The sequence below is a fragment of the Calonectris borealis genome, chromosome 12 (assembly GCF_964195595.1).
Source record: "Calonectris borealis chromosome 12, bCalBor7.hap1.2, whole genome shotgun sequence".
NCBI lineage: Eukaryota > Metazoa > Chordata > Aves > Procellariiformes > Procellariidae > Calonectris > Calonectris borealis.
Window position 1 is genome coordinate 1,405,171 of NC_134323.1, and position 22,528 is coordinate 1,427,698.

General features: G+C 45.7%; 1 protein-coding gene across 1 annotated transcript in view; it reads right to left on the reverse strand.

The window, feature by feature from the left end:
• Window positions 1-22,528, reverse strand: part of PLEKHG4 (pleckstrin homology and RhoGEF domain containing G4) — an 83,428-nt gene that overhangs the window by 36,325 nt on the left and 24,575 nt on the right. The window contains exons 5-11 of the mRNA XM_075161214.1: window positions 20,277-20,492; window positions 16,197-16,320; window positions 15,018-15,111; window positions 9,897-9,983; window positions 8,051-8,167; window positions 5,210-5,308; window positions 3,986-4,134 (exon numbers count right to left, since the gene is read on the reverse strand). Of these exons, the coding sequence (XP_075017315.1) occupies window positions 3,986-4,134; window positions 5,210-5,308; window positions 8,051-8,167; window positions 9,897-9,983; window positions 15,018-15,111; window positions 16,197-16,320; window positions 20,277-20,492 (886 nt within the window). The remainder of the gene's footprint in view (window positions 1-3,985; window positions 4,135-5,209; window positions 5,309-8,050; window positions 8,168-9,896; window positions 9,984-15,017; window positions 15,112-16,196; window positions 16,321-20,276; window positions 20,493-22,528) is intronic.

Sequence of the window (22,528 nt, forward strand, 5' to 3'; positions counted from 1 at the left end):
CAGAGAAGTCTTTGAAATCCACCACAAAATAAGCAGTACATTAGTCCACCTTCCACAACTGGCTTGGTGAGTTGCCTGCAAGCCACAAGTTGGTTGATCAATACACTGGTATCCAGAAGCCAAAAGATACACTTGCTAGCCAACTCTATGTAACTTATTAAAAAGACTGTGTTTATTAAAGATTTCCTCTCCAAAAGTGCAAAAATAAGTATTAGTAACATTAAAGTAATGGATGTCTCCATGGCATTCGTCCACACTTACATGAACTTCAGCTAGGCTAATAGCTTTGCATTTCAACCCCCAGAAAGACTGGAACAGCAAAGCCTGGAAGCTTTCAGCTAACAGACCTGAAGAAGCACCGAGCCTTCGGCGCAGCAGATGGCGTGAAGGCAAATATGCTGGCTTTAAACCCAGCCAGCTCCACCAACAATGAATAAGTGGCAATGCCGCCTTCAGCGGTCCACCTGCACCTTTGGGTGGCCAGCCTGTGCTGAAGCTATCATTACAGCACTTACAGAGGCACCACAAAGATACTGGCTCGTCAGTACCACACCCACACCAACTCTAGGCCAAATTCAGGCTGGTCTTCCTGGAGGTGGGAGAGCGGTGTGGGAGCAGCTGAGCACACCGCATCCCCTTAGCCAACTCCGTGTGACGGGCTGCCTGCAGGACTCATATTCTGGTAACAGAGCTCCTCCTTTCTAAGCTGGGAAAAGGCTGAGATCCAGAAAGACTGCTTGGAGAAGTCTGTCTTCCCCTTGGTGGATAAGCGGCTGGATGGGCAAGGCTATCTTTTACAGCAGTTCTTGGTGGAGAAAGGAGTATGGAGACTCTTGGTCAGCTCACGTTGGGAACAGAGAGGGAGTAGAGTTACTGGTCAAAGCCACTGCTGTGCTGCTACAGCATCTCTCAGGATGGGACCATCCAGGAAGGATCCTGGAGGCTCTTAAAGCATCTGTCAGAGAAACAAAGGGACGTACCACAATGCATCTCTCCTGCATGACCACATCTCTGATGGGATGAGTTCAATTTCTGCAGGAAGGGAGCTGTATCACTGGCTTAGCAAACTCTCGCAAAGCCTGGGTCAGACCTGAGCAGCAATGAAATTCCACTGCTCTGTGTCATGAAACACTCCAAAGGGCATCTCGACTCTCCAGGAGGGCAGAGCAGAGAAACATGCCAAAACCAACCCCAAGGGAAGAGTTTCATTACTAAAGAAAGACTAAAGCAAGTCTTGTTTGCTGTGTGCTCCGGAAAGGCATCTGGCAGATAACATCTGACTGCACAGAACACAAGCCTGCTTCCTTGCCTGTTTTAGCATATTATCTCTAACCTGCAGTCAAGCATTTTCAGATGGGTTTGTCCATCTCTATTCTTACCACCTCTTGGTATTCTTTTTGCCACATGAAGCCACAAACTAGCAAGAAAGTCAGCTGTGAAAGCTGGCAAAACATATCCCCTGCAAAAACAGCAAGTCAATCTCTTGCTTGTTTAATCCCAAGGCGACAGTGTAGCTGGGCTTGTCTTCTTTATGCCTCTTAAGAAAAATCACCGTTTTTACCTTTAGTTCTGCACTTTTGGTTGGCATATTTTAATTAAGTGGAGCTAAGAGTCCAGAAAACTGCTCTTAAAATTTTTTCCTCTATTTATATGTAATTCTTGCACATTTTGACACCTGTTCACAGTTGGCCTCAACTTTGACTAAGAAGTCTTGGCATGAGACTCTTTGCTTGATCAGGCTTTTGCACCACAAGAGAGAAGAAAAAAACTAAAACAATGATACGTGATTAACACAAGAGCCAAAAGGTGGCTCAGAAGGGTAAAGCCATTTGACTTGCTTTTGTAAATAATTTGATTTCAAGTATTGGGGGAGTGGGTGTGGAATTAAAGACTGATAAGCATTGATCAAGATTTTACAATTCAAAGTTCAGAAAAACAGTACAACAGGCCCTGCTGAGTGCACAGAGACAACCAGTCCTGTTCCATTTTCACATATTTTCACGTTACATCACCAGTCAAAAATCTAATATTGGACCCACATACATCAATAGCCACTCCATGCTAGCTGGCTAGTTGGCTAGTAGGCCAACTACAATGTTTTGTCCCTACCCTGCTTTGATCCTACCTGTTAAAGAAGCCTTTGAAAATCATAACCATAGGGGCCTTTACAGGGTTAGCAGAGCTCAGAACCTTTAATACCTGCACACCAGTTTGGAGAGAAGGAGCAAGTACAGAGCCATGGAGGATCTAAAACCAACAGTGTCTTATACAGAGTTCTCTGGCCGAGTGATAGAGCTTTTTCCCCATTTAAAAGGATCCTGGAACATGGAAGAGTGGACTTCTTTAGTCCTCTACCCCAAGTTACATGACAAGCAGGCATTTCCTCAAATTAAAATACTGCGTGGATTTTAGTTTCTGCAACTGGTCCACAGGCTAGAAGAGGACTAACTTTCTCCCACTACATTCATTTATGCTCCTCAGGCTGGAGAGAGCTACATATATTTGACCTGTAGCATACACTCTCCATTCATACTGACAGGCAACAAATACAACCTGAATTAAACAGAGAACATGTTACACAGCCTCGGCATGCACTCAAACACCGTGCAATCAAAGAATTATGTGTGTATTCCCCTCCCCTCCCCTTCCTAAGGTAATCAAAGCAGTAAATTATCCTTAGGGGCTCTGTCAGATCAGATTTCAAAGTTGATAATTTCCCTGCACAAGAACACAGGCTTAGCTTAAAACCAAACCAAAACATAAAAAGTATGCACATTCTCCCCATTCTCCGAAGACTCTAAAGTTGCTGTGTGTTGCTTAAAATAAAACAAAAAAAAACCCAAAGCCAAAACAAAACAACCCACATTATCTGTGCTTCTCACATCGTGTCAGAATGATACTGTACTAATCCTACCCAAAATTGTATCAAGAGTACTTCACCAGTTCCACAAGAAAATTCTGTCTGCATGGCCTGCCAGAGCTGCTGACAGGAGTCACAGAAAGCAGGGAAAAGAAATGGTTACACCTGTCCCCATGCTCCCCTCTCACTTAGCACCAAAATGCCAACCCCCGTCTCCCACTGACAGGTAGCAACTTGCACTGTCATCCACTTGCTGAATTTTCAAAGAGAAATGTTGTTCTTTTCTCAGTGTTTGGGTGAGATACCCTGCAAGCTATTTTCTTATCTTTTCTCCATTCCCTCCCTTAAAACCTCCCAGCTTGCAATGGCAACAGAGAGTTTAACCAGAGCAAGGCTGCAGATGCACGGAGCCATTCCACGCTGCCCTGCCATCCGCTACACCCCCATCTGTACCCACACACCAGCATTTATCTTGCACTCAGGTTGGAAGCTCCTGGGTGCAAGGGCTGTCCTTCCACCTTGCTGTTTGCACAGCACATAGCACAGAGGCCTTCTCACGCTGATAGGCTTCAGGTGTTTTAACAGTACAAACAGGAGTTGTGCAATGCCCTGGGGATTTCTAACAGCTGGCCTCTCTCAGTCCCTGCTTCTCATAGCAATTCTGCAAACGGGCAGTGAATATTTGTTTGTGCGAGGAGATCAGAGCTTCTTCAGCCAGAAAGCATTCCTCGCAGTTAAGGTCCTTGGAAATCCCCTTGCATAAGGAGTGCCTTGGTAAATCACACAGCGATAATGCCTTGGACCTAAACATTCATCACTGGCATCATCAATTAAAACTTGTCTTTTAGAAGTGCACAAAATATCCAGCCCTCTCTCCACTACAGAAGATAAGTCTGATTTGGCTTGGAAAAGGAACTTTAACCATTTAAGTGAATCCACCCAGACAGTTTTTGGACTGAGGAAGGAGTCAGGACAAGAGGGAAATTCATTACACTTTTCACCTTTGCTGTTTTCAACAAAAGTCCTTGCTACACAAAGCTGCTCTCTAGCCTGTATCTCACAGAGACTCCCAGTGCCTGCTTTCTGCTCATCTCCATCTCCTCTTCTCCCACTCTTGGGGCTCACCTGTAGTCGTGGGTGAGGGTGACACAAGACTCCTCCTTCCTCAGTCTGGCCAGGAGTGCTCCACCCTCCAGCTGCAGCCTGACCAGCCGTGCGTCTTCAAGAACGTTCTTCATCAACTGCCTGTAATTCCTCAGCAGCACAGCTGCCTCCTGGAGGGATCGCAAGAGTGAGATGAGCAGTTACTGCAACCTACAGGCAACGAAGGAACAGGCAAAAACCAGCGCCCAACCCAAAACACACACAAACCACATCTCACCTTGGCCCACCCTAGGAAAGAGGGAGGTTGGTTCCCACAGCTGTTTTTCTCAAGCCTGCCAAGTCCAAAGTGATAAACAGCACTCCTTACGCTCTCGATACTTTCCCCGCCAGGCTAAAATTGAAACCCAATTCCTACCGTTGCCCATACTCCATTTGCTGGGCATAGAAAGACTAAGCTTTCCAGCCTCATTTTCCACTCACAGCTAGCTCCTACTGTTCTTAGAGCCTGGACCTGACTGGCTCCAAGCTGTGGGACAAGATGCACGTGAAGGGCTTGTGAATAAACATGTGTATGCAGGAAGGCCCAGAGAGGCCACTATGATATATTCCATTGCTTTACGTTTGGGACCCTCGCTGCAGAGCTGGCAGCGATCTCCTACCGTGTCAGGGGTACAGCAGCTTCTCAAGAGTGGGGGAATATAACGTCTGCAACAACACAGGCTCGGTCTTTGTACTTTCCTCTTCTTGCCCACTTTCAGACTTCTGTTCTGGAGGCAGCAAAGCTGGAACCACAGCACAGCCTTGGCCTGGTGAACGCTGTCTGTGTTGTCACCTAACTTTATTCCAGGCCATTCAAGCCAATCTGGTGTGGCACAGCCCGAGGCAGCTGCTCAGTACCAGTACACCAAAGCTAGTACAGCTACAGAGCTGGGGAGCTGCTAAGAATGCACTCCAACGCTGGAGCAAGCACCCATCAGCAACAAGCACAGCTGGAGAGGAGATCTCCTGGGTGACACTGAGGGATCAGAGAACCAGCTTCTACACCCAGTGGAGCCTCTATCACTTCATTTGGATTAGCTTCCTGTAGTCCCGCTGTCCTGACAGCTCCGCAGTGACACACAGCGCTCCGAATACCCTGCTACTACAGCTTGCAAATACAAAGCTACAGCTTTTCTGCAGCTGTCCAGCCTCCTGCTCTCTTCTGTCTCAGGCCCACCTCTGATATGAGGTGAGGGACATGTTTACCTCAGCTCTTTCTGGTAGTTTTCCAGGTTCCACTTTATGAATAGCTCCCTGGAGGAAGGCACAAGCACCTTGGCATCCTTGTAGCAAATGTTCCAGCTTCTACAAGAAGAAAGGACCAAGGCAAAGATTATTGTCTCACAGCTGACAGGAAAGCTGTCTTTTCAGCTTGCAGAAGGTTAAAAGCACAGAAATCAGGAAAGGATCAAACACATTAACCCAAGGGTTCAATTATACCATTCGGTGAGGCTATCTCAGCAAAGAGAGGCCCATCAGAGGCTTCAGATGCATCGTGCCATACCAAGGCCTCTATGCAGACCTGATAAATTTGCACACTCATGGCTTGTATGGGTCATGTTTTACAGAAAATAAAATCAGTCCACTTATGTCCCACATTCTTCTACTATTAGTATTTCTGGTAACTTCCCACTAAGATGAATCACTATGCATGAATTTTGGAGGAACAAAACACAGAACGAGTATTTGGAATTTCTCTGCTTCAAATAATTCTCTTCATATTAAAAGTAGTGTAAATTAAAGATTAGGAAACTGGAAAGCTTCCACAATTAAGCACCTTAAACTACTGACAAATCTGAAATCCCTTCTCTTCAGGAGGACACACCAAGAAAAACCCCAAACATTTCACAGGGGTTCATGAGACAGTACTTCTTAGAGAAGTCAGCCTGTCAGATGCCACCCTCTAGCCACTACAATCAGAGAAGGGAGAAACAGCTATTCCAAAACAACCGCACTCAAAACAAAACAACATAAAAAAAGCAGCTGTTTGAATCTTTACTGAATTGAACTCCCTCCTCCCTGGAGTGCTGGAACAGCCCCAGCAGTGACAGATTAGCAGGCAGGATGCAGGTGAGATCACTGAGACAGGAAATAAATGCTGTTTGCCACATAGCTGCAGATCTAAAGGGGTTAAGCATATGGGTCATTATCACACACAGTACATCGTATAAATAGGCAACCCATACAGATTGATTCCTACACTAACTTCCTTTGGTAACATTTTGCATGTTAAGATGCAAGACACAAACAAGTAATCTGATATCATGCTCCTTCCTTCAAGAAGCAGCACAGACAGAGCACCTCAGCTCTCAAGCTTTTCTCAACTCTGTCCAGCAAACTAATCCATAACCTCTTGCAAAGAGGTTCTCTTCTCTGCTTCCTCACTGCCAAATAAACCTTAAATTCTCAAATTCAATCCTAAGCACCAAGATTAGGCTTCTGTACCTCTACTCATCAGCACGGGTTCATAGTAGTACTTTTAGATGCAAGTTTAAAAAATGGGTTCTAAAATAAGCTGGAAAAGATAAAATTTGGCACGTGCTAAGCCTAACTGCTGAAGCTTGCCACCAGCAGCAGAGTGGTATTATCAATGGTATCTTAACCTGCTCCAAATGCTGCAGTGTGCCATACAGCACTCTGGGCAGTGAGGTCAGAACCAAAAGACCACTGAATCTTTTGGAAGCAGAGGTGATGGTTCTGTCATCCACCAGGATGAGCAAGTCAAACTCAACGTGAAGACAACCAACTTGTGTGCAGATTTACAGAGATTTAATCCTGTCTAGTCTCAGCATGCCAAGTATCTCAATCCAGCTTTTAAAGATTCAACAAGCACATGAGCTGCAGGACTTACGCTCCCTCCACAGCATAAGTGTACACAGCGCTGGGTATCGGTGCCACAGATGCTACTTTTGCAGACTTCTGGCAGTCTGCACATAACCTGCTGCATGGCCAGCAACACCTGCAGTCCTGCCACAGATCATCAGTGTGTGCTGCATTGGTGGCTGCAGCACCCTTTGCCAGGGCTACCTTCTTTATAAACTGTGGCTGGGTGCTGCAGTTTCAGCCATTCTATCTCAAAGATTTCCACAGGGTGGTCAGCCTCCCTACATCTTGGGCTGGTTCTAATCCGCACCTGGGTACAGTTCACTGTAGACCTCTTGATCCACGAGTCTTCTGGGGAAGAGCGCAAAGGTCAAACAGGATCACAGTACCGTGGCAGTCAAACAACAGGGAGAAGGAATGGATTGCTGGTACTGCCTCCTACTGTTCTCTTGGTCCTAAGACTCACTGAATGGAATCTGCGTGTTTGTTCCTTTTGTTTCCTCGCCTCACGTGGCCAGCTCTCAAAGAGGAACACAATGCTCGCCTGGGCTGAAACTTCACTGTATTTTTAATTCAGATGCTTTCTAAAGAGTTCAAATTTGATAACAACTTTGCTAAGTAAGTGATTTATATCTAAAGGAGGAAAAAGATGTTCCTAGAAGGATCTGAACTGATTATCAGGAACTTCCAACTCCTGCCAGGATTGCAGTTTTTACTAAGGAGCTCTTAGCCTGGTCTGGGGAACTGGCTCCAAAACCGACAGGATTTAACTATTTTTATTATGCTCAAGTTCTTGATTGTTAGTTCAAAGGCAATATGATACTAACACCATCTCCTGAGATTAGCACAAGAAGCATCTGCCCTTAAGCCTCAGAGTATAACCGAAGAGAAGTGCCACTGTCTGTCACAACAAAACAGGATTCTGTTTCTTCCTTCCCTTCAAAATATGGTCAAATCTGAATTAATGCAGTTCAAGCAGATGAGTTAAAAACTAAAATTTTAGTTCCTGCAGTCATGCCAATAGGTCGCAGTGTGCATCCACTTTATGAAGACAGTATTAGTACTCCTTTGGTAACAGAGATTCATTTGCCTACATAGCTATTACAGGAACCATTGTCTTTCAATGCTTGTAGGTTCAGCTGTTGACAAGCTCCTCTTGCTTCAGCTCTGTTACCATGCCATTTCTTCTCTCAGACACCAAAGAACACAAGACATCCTACTCACCATGCGGAAGCTTAACCAGTCCCGGTGGCAATAAGGGAAGGTCCCATCCAGTTCTAGAGGCAACTGTGAGCTGTCTATGTGCTTATGGAGGGATTTCATGGAAGTGAGAACTTCAAACTGCACAGGAATAGAAGAAAGAAAAGCACATTTGCATTAGGGTGTGAGTATTGGAGGAGGAGTGGAAGGTTAACGAAAGACAGCATCCTTTATTTCTTTATCTATCTTGCATAGAAACAAGGCACACAGCATATATCTGCAATATAACTACAGTATGAAGGAAAAAAAAAATCAATTCAATGTTAGAGCAGCTTGCTGTACAGCTTAGTGGGCGAACCTTGAGGGAATGCAGGCCACAACACGCTGTTTCACCAAGCAGAACATCTGTGATGGAAGTCTGGCAGCAGCAAGCCTTCTCCAGAGCCAGTACCTCCTAGTATAAGCCGAGCAACTCCCTCATATGTTCCCACATTGTGCTGCGATTTGCATTTGTTTGGAGAGTCTGAGAGGTTAAATCCAGCCCCCAGCTTCCCCATCTCACTTCCTGGAAAAACAGTCTAACAGAGCAGCCTCTGCCCTGCCCTCAACTCTCCACTCATCACGGCAGCTATTTGCTCCAAGTGTTTCCTGGATCTTGACACAGATAACTTGCCTCCTGTGAGTCTGTAGGACCTCAGAGCATTTTTATACTCACCAGAGAAAGAGACAAGTGCTCCTGCAGGTACATGGAAGCCAGCCCAGACACCAGGAACTCAGGTGCAGACATTTAACCCCCCCACACACACACTGTGAAGTTTCCACCTCCTTACAAAATAGCGATGATGCTTCCCATTCCTCCTGCATGCCCGTGTCTTTATTAGCCTTTGCTCTGTTCCCGCCTACGCACTTTGGATTTGTTCAATGTGTTTAATGTCTTCTGTAGCTCTCCCTGCGTGCGCACGCCTGCAGCCCCCTTTCTCACTGCAAATTCCTCCACATGGGGGCAATGAGGAAATGGACTAATAGCATTTGTTATTCTTTAGCCTTTCAGAGCAGCACACCACACACACAGCGAACAGTAGCAGTCTTACAGCAGAGAGATGACTAAGAAACAGTCTGATGCTCTATTCATTCACCACAGACAAAGAGTGGCTGAGAGCCCACGTGTCTTATACAGCTATAGAATACCTAGGCAGATGTATAGGCAGCTATAGAATACCTAGGCAGTGGGGGTGTTCAGTGATGTTGTGATGATTTTCCCTCCTCCATTAGCACCTCCTGTTAGTCTTCCCAGACATTTCAGCTGCAAAGGGAACCTCACACACATACACATCTCCTCTTCCCCCTCTTGCAGAAGTCTTAGCCACTGACAGCAGCAGCTATGAGGAGAGGAAACACGAGATATGCAAAATCCAGGAAGGCAACAAGTACCTTCAAAGGATGGAGTTCAGGATTTAGTCTAACGTGATCTCTTCCTGACCAAGGACTTCCCCCCCTTGTTAACAGAGGAACATGAAAAGCATCTTTATTACTGTTAATTGTGCAGGTCTCCTCCATACAGCTATCCACGCTCCCAACAAACCCCCTGTGTCTTGAGGGCCCCAGCAGACTGACATAATAATGGCGCAAATGTTACCGATGGACTTGGCAATAAACACAGCATGACAGAGATATGTTCAGCTTGCATAAACTTTACAACCCTATAAATACCACACCCATAAGAGACCACAACCATAAAATACAGAGAACAACTGCAGAGATTTCATGTGAGAATAAACATACATCAGTGGACAGAGAACTCGCTGTTCGGAAAGTTAAATAGAGGATAACAAGAGCACCCCAGCAACCCTTGGATGAATCGTTCCATTACCTGTCCTGCTGGTGGCTTCTCCATCCGAAAAGTCAGATCTCTTTCAACCAGAAGCAGTACTCCATGAATACAATGGGGATCCATGTCCTACAACAGAACAGAGCGCAAATCCATTACCTATCTGCCTGGGATGCTAAGGAGAACGTACCACACCAGGTTTGCACAAGAGATTGCAATTTATACTTCAAAGGCATTTACAAAGCCTGGAAGGCAGTCATCAGGTATAGGAAAGGCCATTCTACAGAGCACCAAGGCTATGTCCTTAAGGTAGTTTGCTTCAGATCAACTAGTCCTGCAGTATTTGAGGAAGCAATGAAAGAGGTCAGGTCTTGGCTGTACTAAAAAAAAACTCTGCCTTCTACACAGGGAAATGTGTCAGGTGGAAAAAAAAGAACCATATTCAATGTCTAAGATTTTTCTTGATAACTTTCCTGGTCACTTCTAACTGCAAGGAAGTTTTTTTCCCCACAGTGCCAAAAACATCATCTTGTCTTTACTTACTGCCAACTCACAATCAAGGACTTGCATCCTGTTGCTACTGTTAAACTGACAGAAATTCCAAATACAATGGATGTCTGGCAGCTGTAGTTCAAACTCTGTGATCCAGGAGCAGCTCTCCAATTATAGAAGCACTCTGCAGGGAAGTGAGAAACAGGGACAGAGAGGACAGCAGGAAGAGGGAAACGCAGTAGAAAGATCCAGATCATGGAGACACGGCCTGCTAAATACATGATGCCTGCATCTGGATAGCAAGGAGAATGGCCATTTGAGCTGTCATTCCACATGGTTAAATAAGAGCCATCCCACCGAGATGTCTCCTAGATGGTCTTTGCCTCTGCAAATATCTTGGAAACTGTCAAGCAACAAATCCTTTCCGGTAGTGCTTGAGCTGCAAGGAACCTGCCACGCAGCAGGCCACGACAGCAAGGGAACCCTGTTTAAATAAATAGCTCCAGCAGTGGTTAAGTTTAAATATCCAACACGAGCGGCAGATCCAGAGTCCAGAGGCAAGTGCACCAGCTGAGACTGAGCCGCCTAACCTGACTCTGGGCCCAGTACAGCAGTTAAGAAACAACGCCAACACAAGGAGACCCAATTCTGCAAGTGAAAGCAGCAGCAGATATTCCAGAGCAGAGGAAAAGACCTTTCTCTCAACTAGTCCTAAAACAGGATCCTTTTGAACTGGAAGGAAAAAACCCCAACTGAAACACTTCCCAAAACAGTGAGAGGTTTCTCAGTCTTCACAAACCCCTTTCTCCAAAGCAAATTATTCACACTTTCACTGTTATTTGAACACTAATCAAAAAGCCAAAAAGAATTTATTGCATAATTAGGCTGTATTAGGTAAATACTAAAGCTCATCAGAAGAGACGATGGGTAGGTATTACAGCTGTAGCAGCAGCTCTGAAGTTGTCTGCCAGAAAGTACTGAAGGATGAAGACTAGCCACAGTTTCAAGACAGTTCATGGCACTAAATAAACCTATTCTTTCACAACCCCTCTTCTACTCCAACAGTCATGAGACAGGCAATCTGAGTGACGGATAAAGGTAGTGATGGTGTAACACGAGGTTACAACAACAGCCAAAACACTCATTTGCTTGTTTGTTACTGCTGAAAATAGACTGAAAAACCATTCACAAATAAAGCTGTCGAGAGAGAAGTTCAGGGTTTTCCAATCCATGAAGTAGTCATATTTCCAGAGAAATAAAGTATTTTTCACCATATTTTTTTCTTTAAACAGCTGAAAATAAGCCAGTCTCATCCAGCACTGATGGAGCAATCCAAATGGACTAAAGAGTTTACAGGAGTGCCTCGGGAGATAGCATCCTGCTGCTTCCAGCCCTGCCTACCTGAGGAAGCTTTCCTGCAGCTTTCCGCACAATCTCTTACCACCTTTACTAAGAAAACCAGCTACTGGAAGCAAAGAAACAGAGTCCCACACATGTAAGTGAACTCCCTCACCTCCCAAAACAGGCACAGTGTGGACAGTGTAGAATAGAGGGGCATCAACAGGTAAATAGCCCTCCGTTTATTATAATCTTTAAAAAGAGAATTAGGTACTTTCTTCCACCTTTATCAGACTGAAGTTTCAGTCAGTCTTTTGGCTTCCTGACCCAAATGGAAGCCCATGGCCAGACTTAACATCACTGGCACAGTTTGAAGCACAGGCTGCCAGGAATGCCTGTGCAGATGGGACAGTCTCCAAATACCACATTCAATCTCAAAGTGACCACTTCTAATGGAATAGTAGGAGGTCCCTGGTCTTTAACGTCAGACCAAGGTCCTCTGTACTTCTGCAGTTACAGGGCATATAAATATACCCCTTGAACAGAAAGATCTGCACAGAAGTTTTCTGCTTTGAACGGCTACTGTATCTCTGTCTTCATAAACAGACTCTTCACTTCGCAATCCAACACACGGATGCAGCAGATTACAGGATTAAGCTTTCGCCCTGATATGCGAAATTCAAAAGAATCTCACTCTATAAAGACTCGGGCAGAGAGAAATCCCACAGGTATCTGTTCACTGAAGGCCAGTGCACACATTCCACTGTCCATGACCTGCCTGCTCACTGACCAAGGGATCGGCCCAGCACTATTGATCAGCAAAGTTCCTCTGAACAGGCCCCCCAGCACAGAGCTTACTGGTGACAACCTGTGAACAAACATCACAGCAGCGTTTACCTCTGCAAAAATCCTTGCTGCAAAGCATCATTATGCAGCTTCCCACAGGAACATGCATGATCTATTCTTGCAGCATGTACGCACTGCACATTTTCCTTCACCTCCGTACAGAGCTGCCAGTGTTCCTCCTTGCTCCTTCCTGAGTTAGCTCTGCTATAATGCTTTATTCTGTCCCTGCTCCCAGTGCTGTCTGGAACAGAAGGATTTTCCAGCCACCCATATTCTAAAAAGGAAGGGGAATGAAAGTCTTGCAGAACACAACTCCCCCATCCTCAAGGTAGAGAGGATGAGAAGCTTTCACCAGTTTACAAGGTGACTCTAGACAGAGCAACTGGCAGTCTCCCAATGCTGTAGAGAAAGCTACCTGCAAGCACCAAAAGTTGTCTATTAGCACTTAAAAAGTCCATTCACACATTTATTCTGGAAAGATGGAAAAGTGGAGCAAGTATTTCCTCAGATCTTGACCCAGAAACTTGTGGGATCAAAGTCTTCCCTCCCCAGGGAGGTTCTCTAGGGTTAACAGATCCGAGCACTGCAGCAGGAAGGGACTCTGCATTAGGGCATCCGATCTGTGCTTACCCACAGTGAAGCAGTGCTCCTCACTGCTCAAGAGGAAAACATCCCTTCAAAATTGAACAAGCAACACTGGATCTCAACATTCAACAGATTCCACACACGCTGTCATAGTAGGCTTCACAAAAGCCATGTAAATAAAATCCTGTTGAAGTGGAGAGCAGAACAGCAGAGAAATGAGTTCCAGAGACAGTCTGCCAGAGATAAGAGAACCTGGGAGATGCATCAGGGATTTCAGAAAGAAGATGATCTGTTTTGTGACTTTACAGGCACAACATACAGTCTGTGCTTCTGTATCCACTGGCCAGCAAACCTTCTGCGCTCTAGAAAGCCTAGCTTGCCTCACTGTAGTTACAGTCCGTTTTCTGTATTTCTCTATCCTTGTTTCAGAGCGGATGAGAGCACTGCCGTGAGGTCGCAGAGGTAAATGCTAAGGATCTCCAAAAGGCTCAGAGGAGCCAGGGGATTATTCCTGTGCCGTAACCAGATGATGAACTAGCTGAACAGGTCTTGTTTACGGAGTCTGCAGAACAGTCAGAGTAAGGACCGAAAAACCACAAGCAGAGTAATCAGCCTCTGTCAGTCACTGTTACCTGGAGCACACACTCAGCTCCAGCAATCTGTCTTGCAGCACATTAATCCCTGTTAACTAACTGTTGCACCACCCTGATAACGAGGTGCTCGGAGCCAAACAGCCATCACAGCAGGATACTACAGGAGCACTGCAAAAAGCTTCCCCCCCCCCCCACAACGCCTCTTTTCAGAGGGTAGGAAACTTAAGGTTAGAATGGCTTTATTTCTACCATGCTTATATGAGATGGGGACCCAAAAAGCACATTGTGTCTCAACATGTTGCCGATTTCCAAATCATCCCACTAAGACACGACCACGCAACCATGGGCAACGAAATGCTCAAAAGCTTTAGCAAGCCCACTGCCATGTGGGCACAGCATAAAAGAGAAGATAACTTGCTTGTTACCTCTGCAGAACTGAGCAGGGCACCAGATTACTCCCTCACCACGGAGAATGAGCACACTGATAGAGCTCCCAGCTCCACCCAGCCCAGGCAGCAGGAGGACAGACCTCTGACTCAGCCCCAACTCTCAGATGTGGCACTGAAGCACATAAACCACAGAGACACCAGCCTCATTAAAACATTGCCCTGTTCCAGTTTGCAGAGTTTGAATCCTAAGAGACCTAAGCTCCGATTTAAAAGGAACACCTGCTTAAACAAGATTAGTCATAGCTACAACCCAGCATCTCCTTGGCTTTCTAACAGCAGCAGATAGCTTCTATCTGGGAGCGGGGGCAACACAACCCACTTGCTTTCCAAGTGACTGATATGAAGCCTTTGACCTGAAGCAATATAGAGTTACAGCATGTCCGATTCCAATCATTCACCGACAGCCACATCAACAGCTGCATGTGCTCTTCCACCTGGCATGACAAGCAGTGTCCTTTCCTTCCCTTCCCTCCGCAGCAGGCAGAGGCCTCTCTTCCTCCTTTCTCCATGGTGGGCAAAAATCCCTGCATACTTCACACAGCCTCTCCACGCATGGGACAACATCTCCAAGCATGATAATTCATGACAGCATTTAGACTTGGGTACAGGCTGTTCTCAGCACAGAGAGAGAAGCAAATTTGGAGGGGTGGGGAGGGGTGTTCTCCCCTAACTCAGACTTGCTTAGGTGTTCTGCTTTGTCTGCAGTCTGGCAAGTCCAGGTCATCCTCCTAAAACAGGGCTGGGTGCATAACCCCACCTCCCAAAGCCAACTGAAAACCAGGTGGCAGATGGAGGCATAAGCAGCAGATGGAGATGTAACATCCAACCAAGACTTTCCTTTGCCCACGCTCAAGGCTCACCTGCAATATGCTGAACGCCTTGAAGAGAGCAGGAACTGGTGAACAGCGACGAGCATCCACAAGAACAGTTAGACCCAAAGCCTGACATTCTGGTCTGCAAGGACAAAGAAAAAGAGGTCACATTTGTCATCAATGAAAATCAACAAGACTATGGAAACAGAACCCATAGTCATGACAGAGTGAAAAACCCAGTACATTATGGCTCTGTAAGGACAGGGAACTAACTGGCCACCTTCTCCTAACCTAAAATATATACATGGAAACCACCACCTGGATTGCTCAGTTTTTACCTTTGCTATTTCCACCTGAACTTCCCATGTCTCCAATTAGGAATTGGATACATCTCACTCATGGCAAAGGTGCTGATACCGACTCCGGGTAATCCACAAAGGAAAACCAGTCCTTCCTAATTGCGTTCAGGGACAAGCTTGGCCTTAGCCACACTGCTTCACAAGAACAGCCATTCTGGATCAGACCCAGTATCTATCTTGCCAAGAATCAGCTTTCTCATGGGTTAAGCCTGCTCCCTTTATCAATGGTTTAAAGGCTTTGGGAAAAAAAAAAAAATCACTAACAGAGAATTAGCTTTACCTCTTATTAGTTTAATCATCTACAAGTGAAATAAAGTCTCAGTAGAGCCTGAGATGAGCTGCAGGGAGAGTCTGTCATAGTGAAAGGAAGAGTAGCTGCAGCAAACTCCAGCCTGCAGACTCCAAAACCAATTGTCGGCCAGACATCAAGGCAGATTTTTTCAACCCTTGCAGATCCTCCCTCCCTCACAGGTTGAAAGCCTGGCCCTAAAATATCATGTCATAACACTGTATCACAGATCTGCTGCATGACTGCCCCATCATAGCTCCCAAATCCCATTTTCTGAGCTAATGAAGGATAGCAAGAATGGCTTGGATTCATGGCAATGCATGAAAACATTCAGTACATACCTAATTCTAACACACCATGTGCACAAGGCACATACAGAATAGCCAAAGTGCTTACTGAACACGAGCCAGATCACCCTAGCAGGAGATCCCAATCTGTACAATTTCAGGACTGTCTGGACCAGGTTCCTAGGCCAATAAAGTCAACCTGTTCCACTCACTGCCTCAGCTTCCACCCCCCGAAAGGCAAAGCGGCCACGGCAGCAGCTGTCCACCCTGTCAGCCCAAGAGTGTCACAAACCTTGGGATGCTATGCAAGTACAGAAGAAGGCGTACGAGCTCAGTGGTATTGCAGTGGGGGTTTAACCAGGCTGTGTTCCTTGTTGTTATTATGGCCACTGCACGTCCTGATTTATCTCTGGTACCTGTGAAAAGAGGGGGGGGGAACAAATCACACAAGGAAGTCAACAGAGCCTGGTTCCAGGTGCGTATGCCTCATATTCCCCTACTACCACCCTGTCACCTTCCTAGAAATGCTCCACAGAACTCAATATAGTGTATGTTGCAGGTTGCGGTAGGCTATAAACACACTTCCAAAGTACCCAAATGCTGCCCCAGAGTGAAGTAGCTGAGCTCTGCTTGTCTTTCTCTCAAGATAGTTAAATTTGGACTGCTCTCTTCTACCCAAACACACATTCTTCATAAAATATGGCTGAAGTTGGCTAATGATAACCCAACCTTGTGAGAAAAGCAAGAATCTCAAACTCAAGATAAATAATCTCCCTTATGTTACAATATTCACATTGCTGTCAGACGAGACAACGCAGACAGGTTTGCAGAATGCGCTACCTAATGAGCCTGAGCACACACACTGCAGGCTGAGCCTACCACTTAACCAGACATCTCCGCCTGGGAGCAAAGCCCTGGAGCAGGAGCCTGGAGCTCCTCCTCAGAGGCTGCAGAGTGGACAGCCAAGGAGCACACTCTCACCTGCCTGCAGCTCTGACAAGGGCAGAGTCGGTGCCAGGCTTTCATTAGTTTCAGGGCTGGCTCAGTGCCTAGGGAACAGATAAGGCACAGTATGGGCAACACAGCTGAGCTGCGATATGTTGAGGAAGGAGAAACCCCTCTGCTTCAGTTACCCATGAGAAGAGTTCTCTGCCCCCACTTTCCCAAAGCCCAAAGACACAGCTTATCACAGGAACCGAGCCTGCTCTATGAGCTCCCAAAACTAAATGACAGTCTGGCTTTGGGCGTTAGCCACAACATGCACCAAGAACTATGAAGGAAAGGACATAACAGTGCCATTTCTGGAATTATGTCCAGCCTCTTCTCCAGATGCAAAGGAGGGGTAAAGAGCAGGGCACATACCACTCCGGAGACCCAGAGCTGCCGCTCAAAAGTAGGCAGTGCCTGTGGAGTGAGAGCCTGCTCAAGCGACCAGTGCTCTGCACTCGCGCACGTCACCAGGAAGGTAAGCGATTTGGAGAACAGTAGGGACTACACCTCTATTGTGGGAAAAGCAATTCACAAGAACAGGAGCTATTTCCTGTCATACAAATTGTATGAGAGGGGAAAAAAAAAATCCCAAGCACAAGACAAAACCAGAGGCTTAGAGAAAGCTATGTCCGTCTCTTCTGAACTTTATTGCTACCGCAGGAGATGCTGTCATGGCCCACCTCCCTCCCCATCCCAGGGGCAAGCATGTGAGTTGACAGATAAAACAGATAGAAACCGACAGCTCCAAGCACAGAAAACTGCCCTGGTGTGATTTCAATCTGTCACTAGGACGTGACTTCAGTGAGGGCCACAGACACAGATGGGCATCATTTAGAAGCAGGGCTTTCTCCCTCCCAGGGACCAGAACTGACACAGGCTTTCTCCTGCTAAGAGCAGGGACAAAATCTTACATCGTCTGTGTGATTCAGGAGTTTTATTACTCCTGAAATACTGTATTCTGGACACTGTATAATCAAAGAGCTGGAGAGAAATTAGAAAAAGCTTATTAATATACCTTGTTTCATAAACTAAGGGGATCATCAGAAAATAATAAAAAAAAGCAAAGCACTCAATTACTGGAAAAATGGCTTGATAACCAGGCTCAGTAAAAACTTTCTTACTCTGAAGCAACATCTTTTGTCCATCAGGGAGGTTCGGCATCACCAAAACTTTAAACCTTGAACTTCCATATAGGAACCTGGGAATTGCCTGACCAGGTCAAAAAAGCAACTGCAGCCACCAGGGCTAGGTCTCCAACAGTGGCATAACCAGATGATTCAAGAGCAGAATGCAGAATTGAAACTCTCCCGAAAGGAAAATTTCTTCCTAACTCCATCAGCTACTAGTTTATTAATTAGCTCTTATTCATTATAAAAGTTATCCTTTATAATGTAATTATTATATCACTACCAATGTCTAACATAAAGCATTTAACTGAGTGGTGAGTGCATTCCCTCAGATGTGAGGATTGCCCACTGAAATCGAAAAGGAGACACGTGAGAGAAGAGATGTCAGTCAAATCCGATACTGCTACAGAAAACGTGATTCCTCCCTTAGACGAAAACCTCCTTGGAAGCGGTATCAAACCCAAACCTTGTTTCTTCAATGCATTTCAAGGGCACATCCCTTCATCCCATATTCAAATGCATTTGCCTCCTTTAGTAGTTGTACGTTATGATAGGAATCTGTGACAAAGGAAACAACTGGAGCATTAGATCACATAGTCAGGCTTCTACAACAGCATGGACTATGAGCTTCTCTTAAAGACCCCTCTCTCAAACCTTGTAATTTTTTTAGGATGTGTGCAACAGCCAAATGTCCAACCTGATCAGCAGATCAGATTAGAAATCCTCCTTTGGACTTTGTTCTTAACAGTTTACCTACAGATGCAAAGTTACATGTTTGCATGTACCATAACTCTGCCCTGCACTTGGTTTCTCATTTCACCTTTTTCCGGAAGACTGGAAAAATCTTATTTCCCTTTCCTCCTTCCCTGCACAAAGGTGTTTTCACCTCATTCTCAATCATCTTATGAGATAAACAACCCTCCAGTCTCTTGCCATAAGACATCCAATACAGTTACAAGAAAGGGCTATCACCCTTTTCTGCGCCATCTCCAATACTCAACATTTCCTTTTAGAACATAGGCATCAAAACAGCCCAAACTATTTGGGAGGCATCACCAACAAGTACACAGAGGTAAAAATCACTTTCTTAATCTGGCTAGTCATCCCCTCTCCTTTACACACCTGACGTCAAAATTGGTCTTGCAGCCCCAGCACTGAGTGTGCTGCCTTTCTGCTCTCCTTCCCAATTTCTCCACACTGCACCGCCAGACCTCTTCTCTGCTCTCTGGCCAATCTGCAGCTCATACATGGCTCCTGAGCAGATCCAATGTAGCTATCTTCCTGCCCTGCACTGGACAGCCCTCTCACTGGCTGTGGAAGGAAGCAAAGCCCACAGGGGCTGCTTACGCAGACGCTGCCAAACGGCTGTTTCACACCGGAGAGGTAGATCTCGCTTCCTCTGCTTTACTTCACATTTGGTTAAACACAAAGACCTCTTGTGTGGGCCCTGCACACCAAGCAATCCTGGCTGCTCTGTCCAACAGCCTCAGCTTTGTTTACCACTCTGCCAATATTTGTCCCATGCAGAAGTTTTATCTGCAGCAATTTGATACTTGCTGCCATATCAGATGCAAACATTGAATAACGTTTGACCTACAACTGATCTCAGCAGAACAATTCTGGGAAGTCCTCCCTTGATAGCTAGTTTTGTCATCTGCTATGTAGCTACGCTATCGTTGATCCCACACATTGCTCATCCACACTTCATTGGGATATTCCTTTCAACGCTATGTGTCATGAAATCAAATGTTTTCTAAAAATCTATTATATCTGGGCAGTTACACTTAATCAACCAAACTTCTAATTACCAAGAATAAAACTGGTTTTACAAGAGCACTGTCAAACAGCATCTTCTACACTCCTATCCTTTAATTATCTACCAAGTGAATCAAGCTCCTATTGTTTCGACCAGGTCTGATGTCAGGCCCACCAGCCCATCATTAGCTGCATCCTCACTCTTCTCTTTTTGAACTACTGGTATGAGCCCACAGATTTGGCATTTCTGACTCATACGCGCTTGGTTAACATTTTGAGACTCCTGGGAGCAAGTTAACATTACTTTCATGAGAGGGAAGTTCTACTTCCCATCCTTCCCATCCAGAAACTTTGGAGGATTCAAGAAGTGTTGCTTCTGGAGAGGCTTGGAGTGAAAGAAATGGAATTGGCACCCATCCGCAGCGCTGCAAACAAAGGCTCATCTCCCTTGCCCTCCTACAAGCCACGCTTCCCAGACACATTCTGGCTCAGCTACTCACCAGGCAGGCAGGCAACTCCGCTCCTGAGCACTTCTGGGTTCACATCCTTGACTATGGTAGGTGCAGACCGACCACCCCAGGCAGCCCCAGAAGCTGGGGGTGTCGGGGGAGTAATAGCTGTTGAGGTTTCCTCCAGGGCACTGACTTTACCCACTGGTTTTAACACATCTGCGCCAGATGCTTCTTTTCTCGTCTCTGCCCCTTCTGACACCATCCCTGTAAGACAAGCAGCAGTGAGAAGCTAGAGCAGAGCTCCACCCAGAAGGTCCCAGGTAAGTCCCAGACTGGGGAGGGACGTGCCCCCAGCCCCAGCACTCCGCAGCTCCTCCTGTCCTCGTGCCAGTAGCATGCATGTTCCAAAATTGGTTATAACATTAATACTACTGTAATTCTAAAAAAATAAACCACTTTATTGCGAAGTTTGCAAGTTACAAAAACTCAATTCAGATCAGGATTACTGTAGTCAAGCTCATTTTTAAAGGTAACGTATCAAGCAGTACGTGTCTGCTCACAGCCTGAAAGTCTGGCGCGGTGCAAGTCCCTGGCTAAGCTCCAGCAGCTTGAGCAGCCTGAAGTGATAAACCAGCTCCTGACAGGGAGAGCTGCTTCATCAGAGCACAATTACTCCCCCAACACCACTTTCAGATTAGTTCCTGAAAATATGAAGTTAACTTGAGGCTGACAAATCAGCTGGAAATTAGCCAAAGAGACCTTGTTCTGCTTGTCCAGACTTTTTTAATTAACAGTTAATGTGAAAGTCAGAAACCTCTTTTAAAACCCTGAAGAACAGGATGATTACACCAATCAGCTCTGTTTGAGAACTGGAGAAAATGCTTCCTTTGCCTGACACCTCAGCTCTAAAGTCCAAGTTATCAGAATCAGTTAATTCTAAAATAAAATATCTCAGCTACTACATGGAAACTAATGCTAGTTTTATCAAGTTTCAATTTTCATGTAAAAGTAGCTGGAGAGAAGAAAAAAAAAAATATACCTACTGTTTAAGAAGTATTATTCCCCATTTCCCAACATTATAAGAATTAGAAGCCAACAATACGTCTTCAACAATACGTCTTTAGCATCCTAAGTACGCAGCTAGGCTATCCCACTGTGTGGCAGAAAAATATACTAAAGAAGAGGCTATATTTCGCTGCAAATCCTGATCCTTCAATATCTACCAACAGAAAAATCAACCTCTCTTTAGGAAAATAAAAGAGTGGAGCATTTATTTGCTTGCTATGAAGTCAGACGTTTTAATTGCTATTTAAAATTGACTTCAACTATCCTACCTTCCTGCTGCATCAACAATGCTGACACTTGACTCAGTTTATTTACTAACAGATTCCAATACTTCATTAAAGAGCAGGACCAGGAACAAAGCAGTCCTTGAAGTGGCTTTCAATACAAGTTTTAGCAGTGAAGGAGACTTACAGGTTGAGGCTCAGCCCAAACTGCTTTCAAAATTGCTAAAGTGGGCGAGAGAAGTGCCCTGAGCAGCATGGCTCACTGCGCTAAATTATCCGACAGTGGGGGGAAACTAGGAGGGGCTCCAGAGCTCCGCACCATCGAGGCCATGATGGAGCAGCTGCTCATTACTCTTTGGTAACACCCCTCTTGAGGGAGCATCCCTGGGACCCAGCTCGGCATCTGCTGCATTTGACCACGTAAGCTGCTGCGATGGCTTCAGGGCTCTGCACAGTTCTGGGACACGTCAGAGCTCAGTTCTGTTCATAGTACTACCTCAGCCTCCACCTTCCAGTGATACAAGAGGTCATTCACTTTGGACAATGCTGCTAGATCTTCCTGAAGCAGCATTTTAGAGGGGCACTGATCTCCCGTAGATGGGGTATCTTGAAGATCAGAGTCATGTAAGTCATGGCCCAATGGTGTCACATTAAGGGCTGATAGACATTCTAGGAGAACATAGAATCATCTTCTCAAGGAGCTGTAAGGCCTGGCGATAAGCAGAACCACACAGTTTGTAGCAAAGCAATCCACATTAAATGAAGAAAGCCTGCAAAGAGGACTAAAAGGTGGCATTTAAAGAAGACAAGAAAGGGAACATAGCTATATTGAAGGTACCATACCAGGGCAAGAGAAAGACAAATGTACATGGCAGCCCTGCCTTGGATATCTCCTAGGAATGAGGTAGCAGCTCCCAAAAGCTAGAAGAGAGAAGCATTTTGCTCAGCCCACCAGACATGGTCCTGGTACTGGGGCTTTTCAGCCCCAGAGAAACCTCACTGGAGTTGTGC